This window comes from Bombyx mori, chromosome 4 (genome assembly GCF_030269925.1).
Source record: "Bombyx mori chromosome 4, ASM3026992v2".
NCBI lineage: Eukaryota > Metazoa > Arthropoda > Insecta > Lepidoptera > Bombycidae > Bombyx > Bombyx mori.
The window spans coordinates 5,895,474-5,922,949 of record NC_085110.1 but is presented as its reverse complement, the minus strand read 5'-3'; the positions used below and the strand labels follow the sequence as shown (position 1 = coordinate 5,922,949).

The 27,476-nt window shown below is 39.4% G+C and overlaps 2 protein-coding genes and 1 long non-coding RNA gene across 4 annotated transcripts in view; 1 reads left to right on the top strand and 2 right to left on the bottom strand.

Annotated features, from left to right (window-relative positions):
• Positions 1-246: 246 nt before the first annotated feature.
• Positions 247-24,653, top strand: LOC101740975 (protein eyes shut). Its single transcript, XM_062668105.1, has 19 exons — positions 247-1,333; positions 2,492-2,605; positions 3,038-3,206; positions 4,014-4,875; positions 5,574-5,887; positions 6,124-6,313; positions 7,082-7,242; positions 7,898-8,034; positions 9,220-9,471; positions 10,099-10,272; positions 10,633-10,843; positions 11,204-11,364; positions 15,489-15,689; positions 16,489-16,674; positions 17,677-17,805; positions 19,280-19,423; positions 20,714-20,886; positions 21,138-21,411; positions 21,927-24,653. Exons 1-19 carry the CDS (start codon positions 985-987, stop codon positions 22,085-22,087), a joined length of 4,362 nt encoding a protein of 1,453 aa, XP_062524089.1. The 5' UTR covers positions 247-984; the 3' UTR covers positions 22,088-24,653.
• Positions 2,612-21,082, bottom strand: LOC134198746 (uncharacterized). The gene is made up of 5 exons (XR_009972913.1): positions 20,732-21,082; positions 10,678-10,837; positions 9,141-10,280; positions 7,348-8,023; positions 2,612-3,174 (listed from the first exon to the last, which is right to left on the bottom strand). It is a non-coding gene; the product is annotated as an uncharacterized LOC134198746 (long non-coding RNA).
• The window catches only part of LOC101744329 (fibronectin type-III domain-containing protein 3a), a 49,489-nt gene continuing 46,079 nt past the window's right edge, over positions 24,067-27,476 (bottom strand). For both annotated transcript variants that reach the window (XM_004929166.5, XM_012692922.4), the window contains one exon: positions 24,067-26,637. In XM_004929166.5, the coding sequence (XP_004929223.1) occupies positions 26,356-26,637 (282 nt within the window). In that variant the 3' untranslated portion in view covers positions 24,067-26,355. The remainder of the gene's footprint in view (positions 26,638-27,476) is intronic.

Genomic DNA, 27,476 nt, shown 5'->3' with positions numbered 1-27,476 from the left:
CCATAGACATCTAGAACGTAAATGCGCCACCCACCTTGAGATATAAGTTCTAAGGTCTCAAGTATAGTTAGTTACAGAGTTAACAAAAACGTATCACTGGCCCAGTTGATGGTGCACTTTGGTGGCCTATGTCCACCACTACGGATCTTTCTTGCGACGATGATGATAACAAATTCAGCTATTCCAGTTCTTATTTCAACCAACTCTTATTACGTTATGTATCAGAATTGTAGTATTTTTTCGGTTTTCTTGAGTCGTAAACATAATTAAAACTAATTTAACGTTTGACATAGCGTTTTTATTATCATTATAATATTATTACCAATGTGTCGAATACTGCACAGTTTTCATAGTGAACGAAAATTATTGTATATTTGATTGATACATTATTATGGCACTTGTATTAACGTCGAAAAATTTGGATATTTCATTAGAACTAACAATCGTGATAAGAATGTAGCCAGGTAGCTGCGAAAGCATAAAACAATTGATATACACAGTCTTTGGTTTCAAAATGGCTGTATTCTTGATGCTAATCCTATATTCCGACCTTTTTATTATACATTTATTTGTTATTGTCTATTTGAACAGGTGAGGAAACGTTAACGAACTTTAATTTGGCTTAGCTTAATGAAGCATTCAACTTAAAAGGATCTATCAAATAAGTCGATTACAAATTTAAGTTAATTACAAAGACAATGTATGGTAGGGTTCTAATTACATTCTGCACGTTTTCGACTTTAATTCATGAATGATTAGTTAATTTATATTTAAATTAGTTTCTTACTAATCATATTGTTGCGATATGCTTATGATTAGGAAATATATGACCATAATACAACAGTCGAAAAACGAATTGGCCATTAGTTTGTCCAGCAGTGGAGATCTATTAGTTGATGAGGATGCTGATAACTGTCATATGTATATTTGTAGACGAGTTCACAGCCCACGTAGCTATTGGAGTCCATACATGCAACAGTAGTAATGTCTTCATCGATCTTCCCCTTTTCAAGGAGCAATGAAGAAACACGTAAATTAAAAAAAGCTAAAGCCGATACAGTCGAGCAAATTAAATATATGTATAAGCCATTCCATAAATTCACAGGTGACAATTGTGAGACCAACGTCAACGAGTGCGAATCAAATCCTTGCCTGAACAATGGCACGTGCATCGACCTAACTAACGGATACATGTGCTCGTGCGTGCCCGGATTCTCAGGGGAGTACTGTGAACTGGACGTTGCCATGTGCAACTCCACTGAAGTCCGCTGTTACAACGGCGCCGAGTGTATCGAGGGACCCGGCTATAAATTCTATTGCAAATGCTCATCCGGTAAATCGACTTGATTAAAAAATACACATATGTACATTTCATTAATAAAAAATGCTTTTCTGACTAAGCGCATCCATTGAATAAAAAAATCGACGTTAAAAATACTACCGAAATATTTTACTGGTGGCAGGACATCTTGTGAGTCCGGACGGGTAAGTACCACCACCCAGCCTATTTCTGCCGTGAAGCAGTAATGCGTTTCGGTTTGAAGGGTGGGGCAGCCGTTATAAATCTACTAAGACCTTAGAACTCATATCTTAAGGTGGGTGGCGGCATTTACGTTGTAGATGTCTATGGGCTCCAGTAACCACTTAACACCAGGTGCGCTGTGAGCACGTCCACTCATCTAACCAATAAAAAAAGAAAATTAAAGATCACTTAAAGTTTATTTTAATTAGTTGTTCTTAGTAGTAGTTGTTCTTCGTTTTTCATGGAATCTACAGTCAAAACCGTTTACTACGACATCGTTTAATACAACATGCCGGTTATAATAACCAAAAACAAAGGTCCCGGCTGAATGCCATATGACCGCCTTATTAAAAATATTGCTTTCTACGACATTGGTAATAACGACATACCTCATAAAACGACCACATTTAACTAATATTTCGGAGAATTAGATCTGTTAGAACGACCGGCTAAGCTGTATTGTAAACAATTTGAATAGGTATCCACATTTGTCTTCAATGGCTATTAAAATCAGGAAAGAAAACAATAGGATTTAGTTTTCTAATTCTTAGAAACAAAACACGTGCATGCGGTAGAGTCAAAGCCCGCTTCTTCATATCTCTTCAGTTAGTTTGTTACTTATCTATACACAAGACGCACCAAAACTTTGTGAAGTTATTCGTGAAACTTTCAAAATGTCGCAAAGAAAAAGAAAACAAATTAATATTGAAGAAAAATCGCGTATTATGTAAATATATTTTTCCAATAATTCCCTATCGATTTATTTGTACTTGCACGATATACATTAAGCATCACCGGTTGTTACGACTATCGGTTTTTACGACTGAATATGAGCAGTCCCTTCGATGTCGTTATAACAGATTTTGACTGTATTTTCATTTTTCACACTTTATTGCATCAATTTGCAAGATATGTGACAATAAATAATATGTCATACGTCTTCTTCACACGTTGCCTAATGAAATGCAGGATGGGCGGGCGCTAAATGTGATGAACAAATCGACGAGTGCCAATCTAATCCTTGTCAGAATGGCGGAGTATGTATTGATGTTCATGACGACTACATGTGCGCTTGTACTTATGGTACGAAATAATATCTTCTATTACTTATTATACCTATAATATCTATTTAATATAATACAGTATAATATCTATCTATAATACAATATAGTATCTTTTCTAGTTGTGTGATCTTACTGGCAGGTTATATTGGGCCCATACGGGTATGTAGCACCATCCCGTCTATTTTTACCAGTCATGTATTCCGGTTTTAGATGTGGGACAGCCGCTGTACAATACAATATTTTGACCTCATGTCTCAAGGTAACGGCATTCACGTCGTCATATCCGTAGACATATCGAACCAATTACAATCATCGAAGTTTTCGGAATACAAAACGTTTTCACATTTACTAGAGACTTTACAAAAAAGTATGTTGTTAATATTAAACTTCGATTATATATAGTAGTTTAGATTTTTTGCTATTTTGTTAATGAAATTTTATCTTCACTCAGGATACACGGGAAAAAGTTGCGAGGTACAAATAGAATTCTGTGATGAAAATTCATGCAGCAATGACGCATTGTGTGTTGTCGAAGACGGCATTCGAGTGTGCTATTGCGTCCCGGACTACCACGGGGAACGTTGTGAGCTGCAATATGACGAATGCTTATTAGGACCTAGGTAAATAGAGCTAATCAATAAAACCCTATTTCCTTTGAGAGCGCTTTTTGATCGCTAAACGCATTTTAATTTACATCTTTAATTAATCAACATTTGTCAGTGACCGCAGCTTATTCAAATACCGAAAGGTGAAATTCGCCTCAGAGCTAAATGGACGGGCTATTACGGTGGACCGATCCATTTTCGCTGGCGGGTTACAAAAACTATTAAATTAGAAAAATATCTAGACTAATATGAAATACTAGCGGCCCGCTCCGGCTCCGCTCGGGTGTTTAACAAAAACTTCAACGATATTTGACGTTGTTTTATTTTTTTAAATAAAAGAACTTCTTTTTTAAAGAAAAGAACACTTATTGCGGCATAACCATAATAGTTAGACATATGCTGTCGCGACACGTTTTGTACATAATAATGTGTTCTACAAAGTCGTAGTATATTATTTTATTCTATCATCAATAGTTCTCGCAGGACACGCGATGTAAAGAATATTTTAGGTAATTTTTTTACACCTTGGGTTACATTATTGGAGTTTTATTAAGGATCCCTAATTTTTTTCAAAAAAGATTATAGCCTACGTCACTCGGTATTAGTATAGCTTTCAAATAGTGAAAGAATTTTACAAATCGGTTCAGTAGTTTCGGAGCCTATTCAATACAAACAAACAAAGAAATCTTTCCTCTTTATAATTATAATATTGAGTATAGATTACCATTTAAACTTAAGTTAATATCTTGTATTTAGAACTCATGTTCTTTAATTAAACATATGTATAATAGCACTTATCGTAACAAAAATCTCGTTTTCTAGATGTATGAATGGAGGAACTTGCATAGATGGTATCGATAACTTTACATGCTCGTGTCCGCCCAGGCTAACTGGAACTCTGTGCGAATGCCTAATCCTTGACAACAATACTAAAGATTGTGACTATGTAAGTCCAACGCCAACACCCGAAGTTACACAATCCATTTTAACATCAATAATAAAAGAAGAATTTACAACAGAAAATAACAATATCTCCTTTGGTACATTGGTAACGAAATCATGGACTGCTACAACGGGGGAATATCAAACGTCTAGTGTTTTTATAACAAATCCAACAACGGATGCCGTAACTGGAACTGATCTATACAGTTCAACGAACGTAGATCGTGAAACTACTACTGTTGGTCTAACCACAAATTATGTCACTGAGAGTTTTGATCGCGAAGAGACTAAGCCGACTTTAGAGATAGATGATTCAAAGATCGAAACGACCTCAGTGGCCGTTGACAGTTGCCAAGAAACCACAACAAGGAACATGTCATTCGAAATGACTTTTCCAACAGAAATGACTCCGGCTTATATCTCTACGAGTAGAGGAAGCACAGTGATAGCTCTTCCGACGACAGAGACTACAGCTTGGACTGAAGAACAAACAAGTTTGAAGGACTTAACAGCAGAGACAACGTCCACGCCAAAGACAGATGTAACTACAGAGAAAATGTTCACAGATACTCCCACGGAGCATGCGACCACAGAATTGCCAACACCCATCGTATTCAGCACTAGTACTGAATCAATGGAAACAACTTCTGAAAGCGTTTCTCAAACTACTGCGCTTTCGGAATGCTCTGATTCGGTGTGTAACGATCGCGGTACTTGCGTTAATACTCCGCATGGATTTCGAGTGAGTTCTTTTTTTTTTGGATCTTGTTACTTATCTTAATATCGTTTATTGGACTATTCCTTTACATTAGAGTTCATTTTCATATGCTATATACATTATGAGGTGGATTTTTTTTTTCAATATCGACGAATAAACTCGTCACCATATTTATGTTAAGTTATTAGTGCATAAAGGTCTTTGAACATCAGCACAGTCGCATCGCTCAGTACGAATGCAACGGGCGTCCCATCCTTTACTTCAAAATGAATTATAACCGCCATATCAATCTATAAATGTGTTGGCAATGTCAATATAGTCTGAACGTTCATACTTGCATCTCAACAGTGCCGTGTATGCCTTTCATTCAAGGTACTTCGATTCAACTTCGAACCCGGACATTACTTAATTTTTTTTTTCCAAAAAACATATTTGCAACGAATATAAATAAAGTTGAGATACGTCATTTCAAATTACATATTTATTAAATACTAATAATATCCAGGTGAAATTGTCCGTAAATAGTTTTAGTTTTTTTTTTATTATTTATAACTCCTATGACAATGAATCTTATGATTATTTTTTTAATTTTTTTATTGCTTAGATGTGTGGACGAGCTCATTTCCTGTGCAACCCCCTTTACCTTTTCATCCTTTTTGTCATATTTTAGTTTCTTTTTAATTAAACTAATTTACATGAATGCTTATCTGTCGACGTTTTAGTGCCACTGCAATTTCAAAAATTCCGGGAAATTTTGCGAGGACACGATCTCAATTGTTTCGGCCGCTTTCGGTGGCAGCTCGTACGTCGCTCACAAGATACGCAACAGCACCTCGTTCAGGATCGCTTTCAGCGCTAGGACTTTAATAAAGGACGGGCAGGTCATGTCCGTTGACATTGCCAACGGGGTTTACATGCAGCTGTACATAAATTCGGGATTACTCAAATTTAAATTCTCCTGCGGCTATCAAACCATGCTGCTGAGTGAACTAAAGACGTACGTCAACAATGGATTTCCTATGAAAATTGAGACGAGGTAACACAACACACATTTTTTTTAAATGTCCTATATAAAATCAGGGTTTTATAGGTTGTTGTTCTTGACATTTATGTTGAAATATATTTTTTTATAATTAAGATTTGTAACATTCTCAAACTAAAAATCTATTTATCTATGAACCTAAATAAGAAATACCGTCGCCACATTTCACGAAAATCATAAAAAAAAATTATTTAATATAACTTGGCCTTTTCTTTCATGTAACATCTTAGATTGGATTTATACCTCAAAGAGCAGCACTGTAATGCGACATTACGTCTCAACGATACGGTGGCAATGAGCGGGGGACAGGTCGCGAACATTTCGACTCTACATCAAAACGCAACTCTACATTTAGGAAATTCACCTGAAATCCGAGACTCGGAAACGAAGCCGTTCATGGGATGCATCAAGGATTTAATGGTAATTTTATGGGGTTTCAGTCATCAATTCCGTTTGCGTGTGTGCGTTGCATGCGTTTCCGAAACCACAATTAATTAATTACGCATTAAAATTCATATATTAGTGGAAGACATTTTACTAGGGGATCGATCTTTACTGGTCATTTGCTGTTTTGTCTGCACGAGTAGGTACCACCAACCCCTCCGGTGGTGAGGCGGCGCAAGGTGGCTCCTGTGCACCGCTCACGGTGTGTCTCCGAGACGACGTCCTGCGGGAATTTCCCGGGGATGGAGTGCCGTCCTATTAACAGGATGGGTACCGGCGACGGCGAGCCTTCGGCGCGCACTGTGCGGTACCGTGGGTTTCGTGGAGTCGGAGTGGTGGGGCTCGATGGGGTTTAGTCGGTAGTCGTTCTGCGGGGCAAGTGCTTCGCGCGCCTTTTTCAAGGCGTAGTCTCCTGTGAGAAATTGGGGGAGGTGAAGGACCTCGGCTCTTCTCTTCTCCCCTTCTTCCTCTCAGGAGGCGCCGGAGTCCGACATAACCCGGTCCGTTACCCCCCTCGACCGGGTATCCGTAAATGGATTCCCCAGCGTTAAAAAAAAAAAAAAAAAAGGTACCACCAACCCCGGCATTTTCTGAGTACACCAAATAGTAATTTTACCCTAACTCAAATATAAACAGCTAATTGTATTTAATAAATAATGCTCCTTATACAGTGCTTTGAAAGAATATTATGTTTTACAGTTTAAATTTGCTTTTCATAATTCTAGCTTATAATATGTTTGTAAGGTAAATGGCGAGAGCCGTGACGTATTCAGTGCGGCGTATGATGGCGCTGACGTCAAAGAATGCGTATCGCTGTCTTGCCTCTCGTCGCCTTGCCTCAACGGCGGCTCTTGCAAAGAAGAGTCTTCAGTGGAAGGGGGCTACACTTGTTCGTGTGCTAACGGGTAATTACCCCTCGTTTTAAAATAAAAACAAAAGTGCTATGCAGTAATAGTAGGTAATAAATCGAAACCGCCATTTTTATTTTATTTATCGTACTTAATACGTACCGAACAGCGAATTAAAAAAACAAATTAGGTTTTTTTTCTCGAAATGATTACTGATTAATAGTTCAAAATCACTAAATAAATGTTAATTTTTGTTACATTTTAAACATCTCTGAGGTAAAGTACACCACAAATTATTTTATTCTTAGCTGTTTAGATAAACACCAAAATTCAATACCACAGATAATTTAACCGAATAACACAGATTATGTAACATGTTATATACAGATTATATTCTCCAAATAATATCACATGTACTGGAGCTCTGTTTAGCTATGTCTTGTAAATTACAAGACAGATTTTTTTTTACGAATATTAAACCACTTCGATTCTCTATAATTCATGGCGTTTGAACATATTGCGTACCCGGACGAATTTCACCGTCATGACTGTGTTTGCCGACTAGCTCTAACGGTTTCAAGTTCGAAGAGTATTTCTATGTTACTGCTACTTGAACCTCCTGACTCAAAGTAGGCGATAAGCTATTAGAGCTACCTAGAAAATTCCGGTAAAAGAACGCTTAAAAAATATTAATTGAATTATCTTTATTCAGTTGGCTTGGCGATCAGTGCGATATTTCCGTTTGCGAGAACAATCCATGTCAAGCTGGAGGCAGCTGCGTCCGACACCCCGGCAGCGGCTTCCTCTGTCTCTGTCCTTACGGGAAACATGGAATCTTCTGCGAATACAGTAAGTGCTCTGAGGAATTGTTCGAGATGATACCGGCATCTCGTTTTTACCATCGCACCGCCCGCCACCGGAGTAGAGTTCATCCTTACTACCTGGAGCCACTGCGGTCATCCACAGTGCGTTTCCAGAGGTCTTTTTTGCCACGTACCATTCGGCTATGGAATGAGCTTCCCTCCACGGTGTTTCCCGATATGCCCTTCTTCAAACGAGGCTTGTGGAGAGTATTAAGCAGTAGGCAGCGGCTTGGCCGTGCCCCTGGCATTGCTGAAGTCCATGGGCGACGGTTACCACTCACCATCAGGTGGGCCGTATGCTCGTCTGCCTACAAGGGCAATAAAAAAAGTGCATGTGCTGATTACCTTCATGTATTGTTATAAGGAAAGAGAGATCCCCTGAGGGTGTTGCTCACTAGACAGAGGATACTTCGAATGTTGTTGTTCAAATTTTATATCTTAAATAATACGTTTAGGGCAGTCAAAGTTATTGTTGTATTCTACTATTCCATCATAGCTAATTGATATCAAGGAGAGTCATTATGGAAGTTTACTGTTTTTTATTTAATTAAGTTATCGCATACCTAGCTTTTTTTTTCTTTTCTAAATATGAACATACGGGCTGACTGCACAGATGGATGTAAATTGACGCAGTATAAGGAATGGAACCGCCCACCTTGAGACATGAGGTCGATATCTCAATTGTATTGTGTTACGTCTGTCCCGACCTCAATCCGAAACGCATGACTACACGAGAAAGGTAAGCCGGGCGGCCGCACACATTACGGACTACCCATAATTTAATTGCACCATTATAATTCCTTCATCGTAAAAGTCGTTCGGAAATTCTAAGTAAGTTTCAGTACAAAAACCTACAGACACGGGCCACTGAGTTTGCCGCCGGATCTTCTCAGTAGGTCGCGTTTCCGATCCAGTGGTAGATTCTGCGAAGCACAGCTCTTGCTAAAAAATTTTTATTGCTTAGATAGGTGGACGAGCTCACAGCCCACCTGGTGTTAGGTGGTCACTGGAATCGATAGATATTTACAATTTACATTACATTTTCTAGGTTTAGTGTTAGCAAAGTCGTCAGGTTTGACCCCATGAGCTCACCTATAGTTCGGTTACGCTGACATAGCTTCTCAAGGCCACTACTTTAGGTAGAAAAAAAAAAGTTACAAAATCGTTTCAGATGTAGCAATAACTCGGCCGTCCCTAGCTCCGATCAGTTCGGGCGTCTCCTCGTACCTCGTGTACCCATTGTCTCCGGCCGCTATGAATTCGGACCGATTCGACCTTCGGCTACGCTTTCAAACGCCCGATATGGACCAAATAGCTTTATTAGCTTTTGTAGGGCAGAACGGCAAGCACGATTCGAAAAGTCAACATCTGGCCTTGACTTTTGTTAAAGGGTATATTATGCTGTCTTGGAACATGGGAAACGGTAAGTCTTAGTTTGTATAAATTAATGACTTCTAACTTAGATTAGTCTTTCTCAAATATTTCCAGTTGACAAGATTATATAATATTAGATTATACTGAGGAGTGAAAGACTATTTACCTTAAGCGAAATTTATTTTTGTATTTAAAGCTGGGTTTTATTTGGTATTAGCATCAACAGTTCGATGATTTTCATTGAACATCAATTATATTTATGCCACTCAAATGGCTGAAGATTTTTTTTAATAATATTTTTTCTAAATTTCAAACTTTAAATGGCTCTCCTGTAAAGTTTCAAAAATATCGCTAAAACCAAATAGCCTTTCACCCCTCGATACTATTCACATTTGGTAATTGCGACAATCAATACACTAGGCGTGCCCTAATTTATTTATTTATTTATTTGGGAAACCAAATAGTACACAATTTCCATATAGTTACTATAATATCAATATTCAGAATTTTCAGAACCACTGTCTCATTGTGGTCGCTGCGGTCTGGAGTCGCCTATAGATTAACTAACGACTTCTACGTACACGACTAGTAGATAGTCGTGTCGTCGGCGAAGAGAACTAGAATAGACAAACGTTTGCTATAGTTTTCTTTGAAACGAGTTGGGTGTGTGTGTAAGGTGCGCGTCGCGTGTTCACGTCCCGCGCGCTGACCCCCCGGCGCGGCGGGCACGCGGTGCGGGCGTGGCGCCGGGGCCGCGCCGCCGGACTCTCCGTGGACGCCAGACTCAACGCCACCGGGAACGCGCCCGCCTCGCACGACAAGATGACTCTGCTGCCGTATCTTTATATCGGTACGTTACTACAGATTACATGCAAAAAAAGTTACACTTAAAAATACAAATTTGAGTTAACTTTTACGCTATCGAGAACGTTAAAAAACTCGCACACAGATCAACTGTACCGATCAGGTGCTCAAAGATATTACCTACGAGTAACATCACGACTAGGAAAAATATCTCAATCAGCTTTAGACAGTCTCGTGAACAGTACTGACTAAAATGAAGATTATAATAATTCACTGAAATCGCTTCCTAAAACTTTAGCTGTGACTAATATTTGTCGTGGTAGATTCACGACAAATGTTAATTCAAACATTCCATGATTTAACACCAGTTATATGTTGGTATCTAAACGACTAGCTTTTCGTTCAGGGGGCCATCCGTCTGAAGGCTTCAGAGACCTCCCGCACGACTTACCGTTGCACAACGGCTGGCGGGGCTGTATTTGGGACGTGGGGGGCCAGGCGGCGGGCGGTGGGGTGGCGGGGGGCCGCGGCGTGGGACAGTGTGGGGTCGCGCAGTGTACCGCCAAGTCCTGTAACTCTCCTAGGGGGGTCTGCATACATTCGCCTGCAACCTATGGGTAATAAGGGAGGATTTTATTCATTAATTTAAAAAAGTTGCTTAGAAGAAGATTTAATAACATATTCGATATTTAAAGTTGTAAAGTTATGGACAATTTTGGACAATGGAGTTTAGTCTTTATATCAGTTTATAACCACAAAGACGTAATACACACAAGACATTGAATTGTCATAGCCTATGTTCATGAACGCCAGAAAACACCGGCAAAATAATTTTAACCATGTCTTCGTTTAACGGAAAACTTCGCCAATCTGTAAATCTTATCTAGATATTTTCCTATCTTTACCACGTACTGATTATTAAACGTTTGTAACGGTTTTAATATTGACCATTTCAAATATCTTCCTAATTGAAACAGATGTATCTGCAACGAAGGCTCGTACGGTGCTACTTGCTCTAGTGCCCGCAACCCTTGCGACCGTCTCGTCACCAAGTGTCGGGGGCGGTGTGTCGTGACGGCTGACGACCGCGCTCACTGCGACTGCCCTTACGGAAAAGCTGGAGTTAACTGCGATCAAGGTATTTAACGACCAATGTGCTTAGTGCGAGTTTTTGAAGTGAAACTTCTAATGCTTATAAAACTTCGTACAAAGTTGCGTTAAACGTTTAACGCTCCCATACTAGAAAGAGACAGAGCGAGAGTGAATGCGTGTCACTCGAACGAATGCGCGTAGTATATCTGTTACAGGCCAGCGCGAGCGTTAGCAACGAGTAGCATCCAATATTTTAATGAAGTATTTTAAAACATATTTAGATATGTAACCTCTATATGATTTATGACATAAATCTTAAAAGAGGTTATAATATGTTATGCAGGTGACATAAATGGTCTTTTTAATATTGAAATATAAAAAACATAAAACTAGTGAAGCAATAGCTTTAAATGTTGTTTCTCTTTATAGAGCAACTCAGTTTGTGCTATAGTTTTACTGCGCTAAACTTTATTTTAATGCGAATAAACAATACTTTAATTTTATTTTTCTATTTATAATTTAAAATATATTATAGCAACCCTAACGCCTGCCGCATCGGCAGCCGCGTCTGATCGCGCGCCGCGACCAATCAGGGACTCTCGTTGTCGGCTCCCGGCGCGAATCAAAGAGTAGCGACCGAACGGCTTTCCTTTTGGCAAGCCGCGCGTGCGCCTTTACTGGCGCCGACAGTTCACCCGCAACCACCGAAGCATACACACGAGAATACGTCCGCACCTCGCTCGCTACCATTCCTTTTCGAACTTGTTTGTGGGACCCTCTGGAGTATTCATACCCAGTGCTCCAGCTGGACAACACAAAACTGGCGCCTCAACGTGGTAAGGAAAATCTAGCGGTGAGTCGACGAATCGTACCGGTTTTGCAAATAAAATTGTGAACTCATGATCATGGTGAACACTCGAAGTGATAACCGTGCTAGCCGAAATCGCAGGGATGAAGATGCAACGGACCCGTCGTCTGTCCGCGTCCCGCGATCGGTCTCCCCGAGCGCGTCCGCCGCCCAAGAAAATGGCGCCGGCGACGCCTCGCGCACAATCTACGAGCCTTTTCGAGAAGCATCTACGAGCGCGTCTCCCGCCTGCGAAATCGGCGCCGGTGACGCCTCGCGCTCCAATCACCACAACGGATCCGGCGACAGCCACGTGGCCCCCGCCGAAGCCACCTTCTCCAGCGAGCACGTGTCAACAATAGTAGAGGCACTACAGCGGAGCCAAACAGAGGTTTTGAAATCATTATTTGAAACGATACGGCACAACACATCAACACCAGTGCCCGCATCACATGCACACGCGAACTTCGCCCGATGTACCGCGCGCTTTAGTGGGACTGCAGGTGAGTCGCTTGATGCCTTCCTGGATGCGGCCGAGGCCTATCGCGATTGCTCCGACATCTCGGATGAGAACGCCGTCCGGGGATTGTCGATGCTGTTGTGCGGCGACGCCGCCGTCTGGTGGCTGGGTGTGAAGTCCTCCATATCTTCGTGGTGCGATGCCGTATCAGCCCTACGAGACGCTTTCGGTGATCGCAGACCTCCACACCGTATATACGCTCAACTATTCAAACGAGGTCAACAAAACGACGAAAGAACGGACCGATTCATCGCTGCGACGCGCGCTCTTCTCGCGAAGCTACCTGCCGGCGACCTGAGCGAGAAAGTCCAGCTGGACATGATCTACGGACTCCTCAGCCGCCGCGTACGGGAGAGACTTCGCCGCGACGAAGTAAGTTCATTCGACGTGCTCCTGCAAAGAGCGCGCCAAATTGAAGACGCGACGGACGAACTTCGCTACGAGCACGATGCCTCAAGACCGACGGGAGAATTAGCAAGAAAACCATACGAGTCGACGACCGGCACCGGACGCACCCGCCCTCCGCCAGCAACCGCAGCGCGCACGGCCGCGTGCGCTCCGAGCGGCGCCGCCCCCGGCCACGAGCCCGCGACGCAGCCGCCGCGTGTATTTGACTCCGTCGAAAGGAAGCGACGCCCGAAATGTTCGTATTGCCATTTCTTCGGTCACGAGAAGAACCAGTGTCGTAAGTTAGATTCAAAACAAGGTGATCAATCTCATACTAACTTATTTAAAAATAAAACTCACTCCAAATCTAGTGAAAGTGAAGTTAAAAGTGATCAGTCATTTTATTGTGTCGATTCAAAAGAGTGTTTTAAATTTGAAAACGACAAATCAGTAAAAGACCGTATTCATAGTTCTAATTTAGTGCATGAAACTTGTATACCTATTTTGCCAAATAGTGATGCATGCACTGATACCTACACACAGTATAAACAGCGGCGAATTCCACAAAATTATAATTTTGCTGCCCATAATTCAAATCGTTCGCGGTTTAAGGTTACTGATAACAGTGATAATGCCGATCGAGCTCGTATTGATCGCCAAGGTTCTTCTCGAGAAAAGAACCACAATATCACTGCATGCAACACGAAATGCATAACATGTAATCGATCGAGCGACGATCGCATAAATAATAATAGTCCGAGCGAAAACATTACTCATGTTAACCCTTCAGCCGCCACAACTGAAAATGTTAACTCTTTGGTTGCCGGACGTAAAAATGATAATTTGGATATGTTTCCTAGTGTCGACGGACATCCTTGCTGCAATGCCAATGCAAACTGGCAATGTCAAACAGTAACCTGCGCGGTCGCAGAGGATTCAAATTTTGTTCATCAAAGATGTCCGGGCGACAGTAATATTTGTACACCATTAGTTGAAAATTATTGTGATAAAAACGGGATAAACCCGAATTTTCCGAAATATGGGAATAAGCGTGATGTAATGGGATTTGATTGTTTTTATGGTTGCGGCGGAGATGATGATCTTACGGGACCCCCTATTGGTCGTGACGTACGGCCGATTTTCAACATAAATATACTGGGTTTTGACGGCACCGCTTTAATAGACACAGCTGCAAAACACTGCATCGCGGGTCATACGCTATATGCTCTCCTCCAGCAGAACAACCATCCTCTCCGCGTTTCCTCTCAACGAGTCAGACTTGCCGACGGTGTGGTGCGCATTATGGACGTTTTTACCACCACACTCGATGTACGCCTAGAGACGACAATTATTTCCACTCCATTCCTCATATTTCCTGAATCCACCAATAATGAAACGTTATTAGGAATAGATTTTATTACCGCAGCTGGAGTAGTAATCGACTTCAAAGAAGAGGTTTGGTTCTTCAGTGATGATGCGATGGTAAAGTATAATCTGTGTTTCGAACCTAAGTCGCGCAAAGTTTCCTGCGCCGCTACAGACATCCTTAGGGATGACGAAGGTACTCACCTTACGCCAGCTGAGCGGCAAGCGCTCGCTGACGTACTGGACAGGCACGCACACATCTTCAGAGCAGGGGGAGGTCCAACACCGTTTGCTGAGCATCGCATCGAAACAGGTGAGCATGCACCAATTTCAGTACCTCCTTACTGTTTGAATCCTTCGAAGAAACCGCCTGATGTTATATTAGGGAAATACCATACTCAAGACCTTACCTGTTACCACGGTAATAAAGACTCCTTACCCAAACCTGTGATTCCTAAGAGGAAACGTGGACGCCCATCTAAGGCTGTTGATGTCCTAGTCCAGGAGCGAGGGCGTTCTCCAGGACTAGAGGGGGAGTATATAGCAACCCTAACGCCTGCCGCATCGGCAGCCGCGTCTGATCGCGCGCCGCGACCAATCAGGGACTCTCGTTGTCGGCTCCCGGCGCGACTCAAAGAGTAGCGACCGAACGGCTTTCCTTTTGGCAAGCCGCGCGTGCGCCTTTACTGGCGCCGACAGTTCACCCGCAACCACCGAAGCATACACACGAGAATACGTCCGCACCTCGCTCGCTACCATTCCTTTTCGAACTTGTTTGTGGGACCCTCTGGAGTATTCATACCCAGTGCTCCAGCTGGACAACACAAAAATATATAATATAAACGTTGAAGATGTCGCATCTCTTATACACAGCATTCCCTATTACAAGAGCAATGTGAAGGATGAAAAATGAAAAAAATCACAACACTACACATCGAAAAAGAAGTTTCACTTCATTTACTGTCTCTCTCACACACTACCTCTTTCTTATCAATACGCCCAGTTCTGTTTTGAACTACCTACTTAGTGCAAATAATTTTCTTCATTACAGATTTATACCCGACAGACGTCCTATTCACGGGTGTGAGGTCGTACGTCAAACTGTATCCTCGTGCATTGACGAGTGTCAGCGTGTCGCTGGAGGTGGAAATCAAACCGAACCGAGAACGAGGCCTGGTGGTATTTGCGAATACACCGCATTTCTTTACGGCCTTGTCTTTACAAGGGGGACTGCTGGAGTACCGTTGGACTGGTGAGTTTTTTTTTTCTTTTTTTCAATTAGGGAGACGCTTTCCGTCGCCTCAAGGTCTCACTAACAAAAGAATTGCATGGAAACCTTAAGTTCCAAAATTCAGCAAACACTTGAATCCAAGTTACTGAAAATAAAACTAGATGGCATTGATTAATAAAAATAACAGTAATCTTTAAGTAATTTACACCTACTAACAGGAAACATGATATCTAAAATAAATATCACAAATAATAATAGTAAACATCGCATTCATGACATGTCGACAGTTATGTCATTTGTGAGCAATACCATATTACATTAGTCTCCAATACAGTAATAGTACCACTGTTTAGTACTAGCCTATTAATAACAGATGGCGTTAGTTATAGTTTGTACTATCCATCCACTTTTGCAGGCAACTGTACTTTACAACGTATGCTACGTTTGAAAGATGAGTTTAAAAACTCGACATTAATGATTCCTTTACGGATGCATTAAGTAAACAACAAAAATACAGACTACACATACAACGATCCAACTCATTTATGCTCACAATGAGCTTCCACTACATGTAAAGCCAATGCTTAGGAGCGATATAGGGATCCAACGAATAATTGATTAGGAACAGTAGCCGCGGCTCGAATGGGCTGAGATTACGTGTCTTGGAATAACACACTTTCTTTCAATGATTCTTAATATACAGTAAAATAAATAACACATTATTTAATTAGGTCTATCATGTTTAATCTGCGTTTTTGCGAGGACCATATACCTACGTATTGTTGATCCGGAATCGGCTAACAATGAGTTACACCATCAGATCGCGTGTCGGGCCTAACCTCGCTGGTCCGTAGCGGCGCGGTCCTGACCATGTCCCAGTGGCACAGCGTGAAGGCCGGCCGGTACGGCAGCCGCCTGTACGTGTGGGTGGACGGAACTCTCAGTACCGAGGCGATGTTGGCTCACGCCTACCCCCACACGATGGCCAACGCCACCATATTATTAGGTTGGTTTTTTGTAACGCGATAGAAATTTATCTCAAGACATAGAATAATGTAGAGCGGTGTTTCCCAACGTGGGGCCCACGCCCCGCAAGGCGCAATTTGATAATTAAGGGGGACAATTGCACTAAATTTGTATAGAAAATCTGTATAAAAATTATATTGAATTTTAATTTCAGTTTTTTATTATTTGTTTTGAAATATTATTACTGGGTTCTGATAACAATTTCATAGTGAATACTTCCTAAAACTTATCATTTATGTTTCTTAAGTGAACAAATCAATTTTTTTATTACAGTGCATGATACAAAAATAGTTGGGAAACACTGATGTTGAAACATGTAGATTTTGTTTATTGCTTTGACGGGGGACGGTCCGTCGGTAGACCATGAGACTCTTAATCTCAGGTGCGTGAGTTCGTGCCCCACGATGGGCGCCAATATTTGTATCTTATGATACAAGGAAATCCCGTTTTATTACTTACGAGACTTTTTTTATAATTGTATAGTTATTTGTTTAGATGATAATAGATGCTTGTTTTTTGTATTTTCGTTAAACGATTAAGTAAAGAAGCGTGAATGTTTTCCTCGTAAAATTTTGTCAGAGACAATATGTTAAAACGTACAGAGTAGTTAGCTACGAGCTCACGGCTTACATACCGGTTACCAGAGCCCATAGACATCAACAAAGTGAATGCCGCCACCCTCCCTGAGACATAAGTTCTAAGACTCATTTTGACAGTGTAACGGCTACCCCACCCCTCAAACTAGAGCTAATTAATGCTTCACGGCAGAAACAACACGTGCATCACCTCTCCACACTCGTCTCACGTCCTACCACTTATACTCGAAGTAAGATTCAAAGAGGTAAAGTTTGATACAAAATTTTCAAAATATGATTTTCGGCATTTTTTTCAGCAAATCAGTCGTTTAGAGATAGGATCGTTTCTGTCAGAACTAAACTTTTGAATGGAACGACCCATACAAATACCGTTTAAATATTTCCAGGAGGAGCTAGGGATCTGTCTACATTACCATTCGAAACCATGTCCGGTCCACTCGAGGCGTTTACTGGTTGTATAAGAAATTTTCACGTCAACAACGTTTTGTTACACTTAGAACAGCATAATATTAGAGGTAAGTCTATTTTAATTTTGTTAACAACGATTGCTTCGTATCGAGCTAGAGTGTAAGTAATACTAACCTTTCTTTGTAATACTAAACCTTCAAATCTTTCTTTTCTAAAAACTACGCTTTCTATGAAATAGTTATGAACTAAAGCCCTAAATTTTGAAGAATATATTTTAAAAGTAGTTGTATAGTATTTGTATCAAATCTAGAAAAGAGTTCGGCAGGAATGCTCACACCAAAAATAAAAAAATTTTTTTTTTTACTCGTGACATTTGTTTGGAAATTATCAGAACATTCTAAATGTGAAACTGTGTTTGTTTGTTGATGTCTTTGTTTATCTTTCTTTCACGTTAAAGCAACGGATTGCAATGACTTAAGTGATGGGTCAAGAGAGTGACACGGGTTTATCCCGAAAAAAAATCTGATTCTCACGTGAAACTGTTTTGTTGTATTTAGAAAAAAAAAATTAACTTTTCTTGACCACGCGGGAAAAAGCCGCGAGTAACAAATATATTTTTTATTTTGTATTGCTCAGGTGGGTGGACGAGCTCATAGCCCACCTGGTGTTAAATGGTTACTGGAGCCCATATTACATCTACAACGTAAATGCGCCACCCACCTTGAGATATAAGTTCTAATCGTTTAAAATCATTTCTATTGGATTCACAAAAACTAATTTAATTTATAGTATTTATAGGAACTAGTTTATCCTTGCTTGTGAAAACTTCCTTTTATTAAAGTTATTTTTAATTTATTTTTAATGTACAAGTGTAAATGTTGTGCTGCTTGCCAGTATTAGTAATAGTATTATCGTGCTTTATTTTATTTTATTTGTTGTTTCGTTGTGGGCTGCCTACGGGGTGTTGTTACTGTGTGCTTATTATGTTATATATGTATGTATTCGGGTTCACAATTTAATTTGATTTTTGTTTTGTTTTTTTTTCTTAAATTTTTATAATTTACTAGATTTACTAATTTATACCATTTTCTAAGTATGTACACACGTAATTATCCTTCATTCCCGCTAAGAACCAAGGGGAAACGGGGGTGACTGAAAATCAGCGCTGTTCGATTTATCAACCTCGAACAGCAATAGCTGAGCCACCTCCTTTTGCCTTTTTCTCTTTTTATTTTCTTTTCTTTATTTGTATTTCATTTTATTTTCTGTGATGTGAAAGGCAATAAATGATTTTTATTATTTATTATTATTATTATTATAAGGTCTCAGTATAGTTACAACGGCTACGGCACCCTTCAAACCGAAACGCATTACTGCTTCATGGCAGAAATAGGCGGGGTGATGGTACCTACCCGTGCGGACTCACAAGAGATCCTACCACCAGTAATATATAAAAACTTTAATTCAATATAAAATCTAATAAATTTATTTGCCTCTAATATCCATTATCGTTTGAGGGAAACGGGAATACGTTTTTGTATTTAAATCCAAAAATGTCTATGAACTACCCTCATAACACAGCTGCTCAGAACGTGTTGGACTGCGACGGCACCGCGTGCGGCGCCGAGGCGTGTCCGGGGGGGTGCGTGGTGGAGCGCGGGGGTGCGCGCTGCCGACGTCACGCGGCGCCGCGCTCCGACTGCGTGCACGCCGCCTGCCACCACAGTGAGTCCGACATCTCCTTACCAAACCTTCGGCTCTAAGGTAGCCGTTAAGAGCCAGACTGGCGAAACAGAGACTTCAGGGAAATAAAATCCAAATACATTCGCTAAAAATACATGCTGTTGCGGACCTCTTTGCTATTTTGATAGCTGATGTAGTTTTTTTTATTCTTGGATTTTTGACATTGTCTGTTCGTATTACCTATTTCTTTCTGTTTACTTAATTTTCCGTTTTTATTAAAAAATAATCATTCTTCAACTTGTATCATCGTTTATCATTTACAGAGATTAATTTGGTCTTTTCATTTAACATGCTAAGCATAAATCTAGACGTTAGAAACAAAAAGTTGTCATTACTGTAGAATAAAGATCGCAGCGTGTAAAATAAAACTTCCACTGTTCCAAAATGTTCTGTTATAGTAATAATTAAAAATTAATTAACATTTTTATTACTTACGCTTTGCTCATTTTTTAACCGTTTTCGACATCTTCCTATTCTCTGTCATTCCCTTTCCCTTTCTTTCCGTTTTCTCCCACTCACATCTTAACGCTCTGTTTCATACTCTTTTCATACGTTCCATTCTTACCAATCCTACATTACTTAAAAAAAAAAGGATTAATGTGTAGGTAGCACTTTTTAATGTAGTTTCGACGGCTAGACTATAATTTTTGTTAGATTACCTGAATAAATTATATCTTTTAATGGAAAAAGGTTGATGTTTATTATGCATTAGAATTATAATTTAAAAAGATAAAAGATTCAATACATAGTCACTAATTTAAAAAAGAAAAATTAATCTTATTGATCGTCCGAAAGCGCGGGACGCATAGCATGCGTCATTTTTTTCCCTACCTATTCACTGAAAACATAGGGGATATTCTAGCAACGCGTAGACCGGTAGGTAAGCTCACGCGTTCAATCTGAGAGAATTTACCAACACTACCCATAGCAAGAACAATGCTTCGCAGAATCTACCAGAGGATCGGAATCGCGACCCACTGAGAAGATCCGGCGAGAAACTCAATGGGCTATGTCTATAGGTTAGTTCGCTCGTCGAACTCTTCGTCGTAATTGACGAAATCGACGAGGACGGTGACCGGTGCTTGAGGGTCCTAAAACTAAAACTACTTTATGAAGCATCGGCATTAATATAATGGCGCAAGATCGAACCGTATAAGTAGTTATATTAGATCTACGACTCGCGAAAGCCGTAGTAAAGATTTATTAAATAATTGAATATTCCTAGTATGTTTTGTCGTTGAGCGTTTTTCTTTTCTTTCTTTTTTTATATAGAAATCAACATATCCATACCGCAGTTCGATGGCACCTCACTGATATCCCTGTCTCGACAACTGACTCGGCGAGACAACGAACAAAGACTATTCTCTGGCTACACTAGACCTGACCACGTCTCACTGAATTTCACTACGGCCGAATACGACGGACTTCTGCTTTGGGCCGTAACGGTAAATTAAAAATTTATATTCTCCGTGGCATTTCACTATTAGATATATATGATTCGATTTAAATTGAAAAAAAAAAAACTTGTTTCAATGTAAACAGGCAAAGGAGTTCAAATTCCTATTTTAAAACACGAAGTCTGTCAGAATCACCCTTCAAACCCATTGTAGGAACGCGGCAGAAATAGCCATTATCAGTGGTATTCAAATTAAAAAAAGTTTGAAATAATATATGTTTCCAAACATTACCTTTACAGGATTCGGACTATATCGGTTTAGGACTCGAAAAGGGCTACCTCAAGCTCACCTACTCTCTCCAGTTAGGGACATGTGACTCGGCTATTGTACAAAATTCGCCAACATTTTTTTCAAAATCGATTCCGCACGTCGGCTTCCTCGCTGACGGAGAATGGCACACAATAATCCTCAAAATGAGAAGAGAGAATATAACTGTTACAGTTGATGAAACGCAAGCGTATTTTGTAGAGCCAGGGATTTTAAACCATGAAAAAGATACAGAATTGTTTATTGGTAAGATATCTTTGTTTATCATTTTTGTATTAAGTACCTATACACGGACAAGAGTAAAATGAAAAAATTTTTTTAAACCCAGTCTAATGCCATCTGCGAAAGACTTTGTCACGCTATCTCATATTGACAACGCATCCAATGAAATTTTGCATATTATACATTGTCAGGAGTACCTACAGAAATGACACAGGATAGTAACTTTAATTTGAAAGACTATTGGATTCTGATCAGGATAGTTATGAAGGACTATTGGATTCTGGTTCGAAATAAATGTGCACGTACACATATCGGTGCTTTTGAATATTTCACTCCTAAGAGGATCAATTAATTATGTGTTGAAATTATACGGGGCTACTTTTGAAGGTAGAACCATTTATTTAAGTTTCCTATTAGAAGTTTAGAAAAGTATTATAAATATGTGATTACTGCGTATGAATACGGGGCGGATCAGTAGTTTTACGATACTTATACGCTATTTAAAAAAAAACCTTGGCAATAAAGTATTTTGTTTTCAGGTGGCGTTACTGAAGAGAATCCTATGGCCAAAAAAATGTTTCCGAACAATTTAAAAGGTTGCATAGACAACATATCAACGAAAGAAAACAGTTATATCAACAACTTTACCGAAGTTTACAGCAAAAATATCAAGTCCTGCCAATTATTCCCTCCGACTTAAGTAATTTTATAATAATGTTTTTAGTAAATAATCGTGTGTGCAATTTAGTCAATTGTTGTTGTTGTAGGCGAACGCGTGAGTTTTTCGATTGTATTTTTGAATGTGGAGTGAATAACTCACAGTACAAATTAATCTAGTCCTATAAAGTGCGCAGAACTGACAGAACTGGAACGTAATACTTGCGTGGAACAGGCATATATTCCCTTATACTAAAATAATTGAAATTTAAAACCCATTTTTCAATACTTAAATTGTTGTGTCTATGGGAACAGTAGCCAATGAGTGCGGAACTCGATTTGTGGCTTAATTATGGAGGGTAGAGGTAAGGAGAACCGTCTCATATGGGAGAAACTTGAAAAAGTGTCCCACTTTCAGCACTAAATAACAGTTCAAAAATTCTCCAGAATGGCGCTAGCATAGGCACAGGGTATGATATGAATTGAGCAGTCGTTAACTGATTGGAGTATCCTGAGTTAGTTAATTTAATATATTTAATGACTAGAGTAGTTAGTGACAGTGTAATATACAAGACCTCACATGTTTACGTAGTTCAAAGTAATTTCATCAATATAACTTAAAATGATTGCTGTGTTAAAACGTGGAGACATCGATTGCATTTTCTTATCAGCTTTAAATAAAATACTTTTTGTGATTTTGTGGTGCTTACAGTTCTTTCGTCCTTTTTTATTTCTCTATCTTATTCTAATAACTATCAGCGCCTTTTTTTAAATTTACCCGGTTGCTACTGTAGCGCCACCCTTATTTAGCAGATTTTAACGAACACTTTTTTACACACAGATGGTTCTCCTTACCTCTACCCTCCATAGGCTTAATATTACAAGCTTCAAGTTTAAATCGATGATAATTTTAGCTTTTCAAGTTATATTTGTTAATGATGTATTTATTAAATTACAGATGGGATTACTTTTAAGAATTTAAATTTAATTAATTAAACGTAATTAAATTCCCTAAATATTTGTTTAAAGCTACAAGATAAAGATTAAAAAATACTCACGAATCCGTATGTATGGGAAGGATTTTTGCGTAAAATAGTAGAATTAGGTTCTCATTGTTGTAATCATGATTTAATTTAGGGGTGAGCGTTAAAAACTTATGACCAACAAAATAGGACAATTTTGTTATTCTGCGTCGAAACTATATAGTTGTCGTTGTGATGAAAATATTTGTCTTTGCTTTTTATTTTATTTATAATTTTTTAAGGTTAAGATTAAGTCCATCTTTAATTACATTGTGTATCGAAAATCTTACACCGAACGATTGTCATTACTATGTAGATTAATGATCCAAATGTTAATCGGAACTTTCAAGTTTTTGTCAAACGTCAACTATTATTTTATGAGAGGGTAGGTATCATTAGACGCTCCGTATTTTGTCCGCACTGGGATATTAGCTAGCAAGTGCCAGTGTTACTCAGTTTTCAACGAGTTGAGACTGAGCTTCCGCGCTGCGTCACATGCAGGGCTGCCACGTCGGAGATATGTGACTGTTATTTTCTGATCATACGACTTCAAGAACAGCTGTGTCGCAGAGTACCGTGCGACCATAAGCAACCACTTACATAGGTAGTTTTAACGTACGCTCATATCACTAGATCGAACGATAACTAGATACTTCGAGATCATTCTCTAACGACCTCCAGTTCTATCTGCGTTTTACTCAAATACGAACTGGTTATTTTGTTTGTTTCGTTTTAACATTCCGTTATTGTTATAGAATTTTATTTATACATTACTTACTTATACGTTACATACTCACTTATACATTGTATTCATCTACCCACACATGTAAAGCTTTCCTTCTTTAAGAACGGTTAGGTGGTAGATAACTCAATTGTTGAGTTAAGCTCGCCATTTTTTACATCTTACAATTTTGTATTACCGCTTATTTAAATTACTGTCTCTTAATAAACGAATCGAAGTTTTTTTTTTTTTGGAAAAAGAAAATGAAAAATTTGTACGTACACAAAATATAGTTTTATTGATATATTCATGTTTAATAAATTGTATACATAACATCATCAAATATTATATTATTATAAACATATACATTTCGTTATACGTTACTTAATCAAACACAAATACAATATGAGATGTAATCCCCGTTAATTACTAGATTTCATTAATTAAAATTAAAAAGAAAAACCAACTTTTAGTCTCAGCGCGGAGTTTAAATTGGCATACAAGTTGAACACCTATTTAAACGCATCAATTGCACGAAGCTCATCGCGATGAACATCCAGTTTTATTTACAATTCGTTATAAAAAGCGAGATGTACATAAAAAAAAAACAAGTAAGAAATCCATTAGGCCTATTTACAAGTGGAATAAAGTTGGAATGCTTTACTGTAGTTATACAATTTAGCTCTGCGATCAGTTAAAAACATATTGTACACGTTTAAAAACTTATTTAGGAACATCGATTCCTTTATATATATAATTTTTTTTTTATACGACATTAAAATATCGTTATATAATTTCTATAAAATAAATAAATATTATTATTATTATATTAAGCGATAAAGAATAAATAAAATTTAATAATTGCACATCGTCGATTATTTAAAAAAAAAAAAAAAATCGAAAATTAAATAAGTTCTTTGTGGGGACAGTAAGCTGCGCTCACTGGGGGGGATACGGGCCGAGTTCAATTACATCGTTCACCGGTTTCATTGTTCTAACGTGGCCATAAAGTTTATTTAAACAATAACGAAATGAAACACGCACCATGGGAATGTTTCGGGCAACATCAATAAAGTTTTTCTCTTTTTTTTTTCTTTTTTTTTACGAAAGTATAATAAAAGCTAATCACAGGACAGGTAAATATTATATATTTACGAGACACTCGATGCGCGGGCCTCGCTGTAATCTCATTCGAAATAAATAATAAATATATGTATGTATACACTTTACCTACTGTGCATTTGGTTTACACAAGTTAAAAGTATTCATACGTAAAGGGCCTAAACGACAATCATAATACTCACAGTCATTGATTATTTACGATACTTTCACGCAACAACACCGAACCATAAAGACTAAGAAACATTAATGATTATTTTTTTTCGTAGACCTCATATTGTTAATATACTATCGTGTGAATAAATGATACTTAATTCATTTTTAGCCTACACACTATGAAATTCATTGAAATATAATATTATTATAAATCGGTTAACAATTTTACTAATAAACGTTAATAAAGTAACAAACACCGATATGAACGTTACATTTTTTTTATTTTTTATTTTTCTTAATATTTTACTATAGTCGGAACATAATACCTAAACCCCACTTCACTTTTACCGGGTGGTAACATTCCCTATAAAATCATAATCTCTAAATCAATAAACATATTAAACTAATTTATAATGTCATCAATAAAATGTCATGTTCTATGAATAAAAACAACATAATTACCGACGATTCAATATATTAGGTACATCGATATAATCAAAAAAAGCATTCGGAGTATATAAAATCGGATTGTGTCACTGCGTCCCGCGTTCAGCTCGGGGTCATTTGCCGCTCCCACCGCGGTCTGGCGACGGTCTGGTGACGGTCTAGCGACGGTCTGGTGACGGTCTGGTGACGGTCTAGCGACGGTCTGGTGACGGTCTGGCGACGGTCTAGCGATGGTCTAGCGGCGCGCTGGCCGAGTGTGAGCAGCAAATACGGCAGTTTATCATACAAAATGTATTCCGTGAGCATCCTCATTCATTTCTAATCAACAAAACATATTTACTTGTAAAATCAGTCTCATTCGCATAAGGAAGTGATCACAGCACACACACTGGAAACTCGTTGCAGAGCGAGGGGCCAAGACCCTCTCAACGAAACTTTAAAAATAGAGCACCTCGTTTACTAGCTTCTAATTCATAATAAAAAGTTCGAATCGGGCAACAGATATATATGATTGTCGAAAAATAACTTCCAGAAGACCGGTTAAGCCGTGCGTCTATGTTTTTTTTAAAAGCGAGAAGTTATAGTTCGACGTCACAACAATAAAATATATTAAAATAAAACGATACATACATAGGTTAAGCCGTCACGATAAACGAAATAACAAGTTACAGACACAGACTAGAATACGAAAAATGTGCGGAACACACGGAAAACGACAGAACGCAAGGCTCCCGCTCGGCTCGAACTTCGTAGAAAAACGGCAACTCCAACGGCACGGAATCATCTCACACGTGAAACTGGGACATATTCATTCACATTCGTTCGTTAGTCGGTCGCGGGTCGCGGTCAGGCGCGCGGCTCCACTAGTCGCTGCAACAGGACGGCCACCAGCACTGCCAGTACTAGGAAGCCCGTCGCCATCAGGAGCGCGGCGTGGCGGGCGGGTAGGGGGCGCGCGGGGCGGGGGCGGCGCACGCGCGGCGCGGCTGCGGGCACGGGTACGAGTAGACGCGCCGGCGCCGACCACGCGCCCGCCAGCCCGCCGCGCACGGCACACACGCGCACCACGTACTCGCCGCCCGCCTCCAGCTCCTCGAGCCGGAACTGCGTGTCGCGACCCGCGTACACCTGCAACATGTCCTACATCATGCCGGATCTTCTCAGTGGGTCGCGTTTAGGATCCGGTGGTAGATTCTGCGAAGCACGGCTCTTGCTAGGGTTCGTGTTACCAACGTCATCAGGTTTGAGCCCCGTGAGCTCACCTACTAGTTAAGACTACGCTGATGTAGCCTCTCAAGGCTCTCAGCTTAGGTAGGCAAAAAAACCTACATCATTCACCATACAATATGTACTTTAGCGTGTCCCCTTTGAAATGCTATCCTCAATATTGTTTCCTTTCAATTTGTGTTTCACACAGCTACAGTACTAAAAGATCCTTGTCTAGTGCTCGATAACGCACACCAGTTTCGTCTAGTCAAATGGTCCTGGTTATATATTTAATAATTTACGGGGCTATTCTAAATGCGCGCAGACGAGCTCATTATATGTAAAGAGTTTTATAAATTATATATCATACATGTTGTTGATACAAAGGATAGATCAAGCAGGAAACTGTTGATATTAGAATAGTCGATTCGACGAAAATAATATTTTCCCAGTAAATACTTTCGGAATAAAATAATACCTGCACATTACGAACAAACTATTCTTTGTCCAACCTTTGAGTTATGTTTTACGCAATTTATGCATGATATTATTATTACAGTGACATAATATTCGTATTAAAAAATAAGGCTGACCTCATATACAAAAAAACTTTTTTTTTTCGTGGAATAGTCCCTGCGATATCGCTTTTCTTAAGCTCTGTTTGGCTCTCTCAATTGTAGGTCGAGGTCATAACGAGATGATAACTTGAACCTCCCAAAGATTTATGGCCGTAAATTAAATTCAACGCACGAAATAGTAAA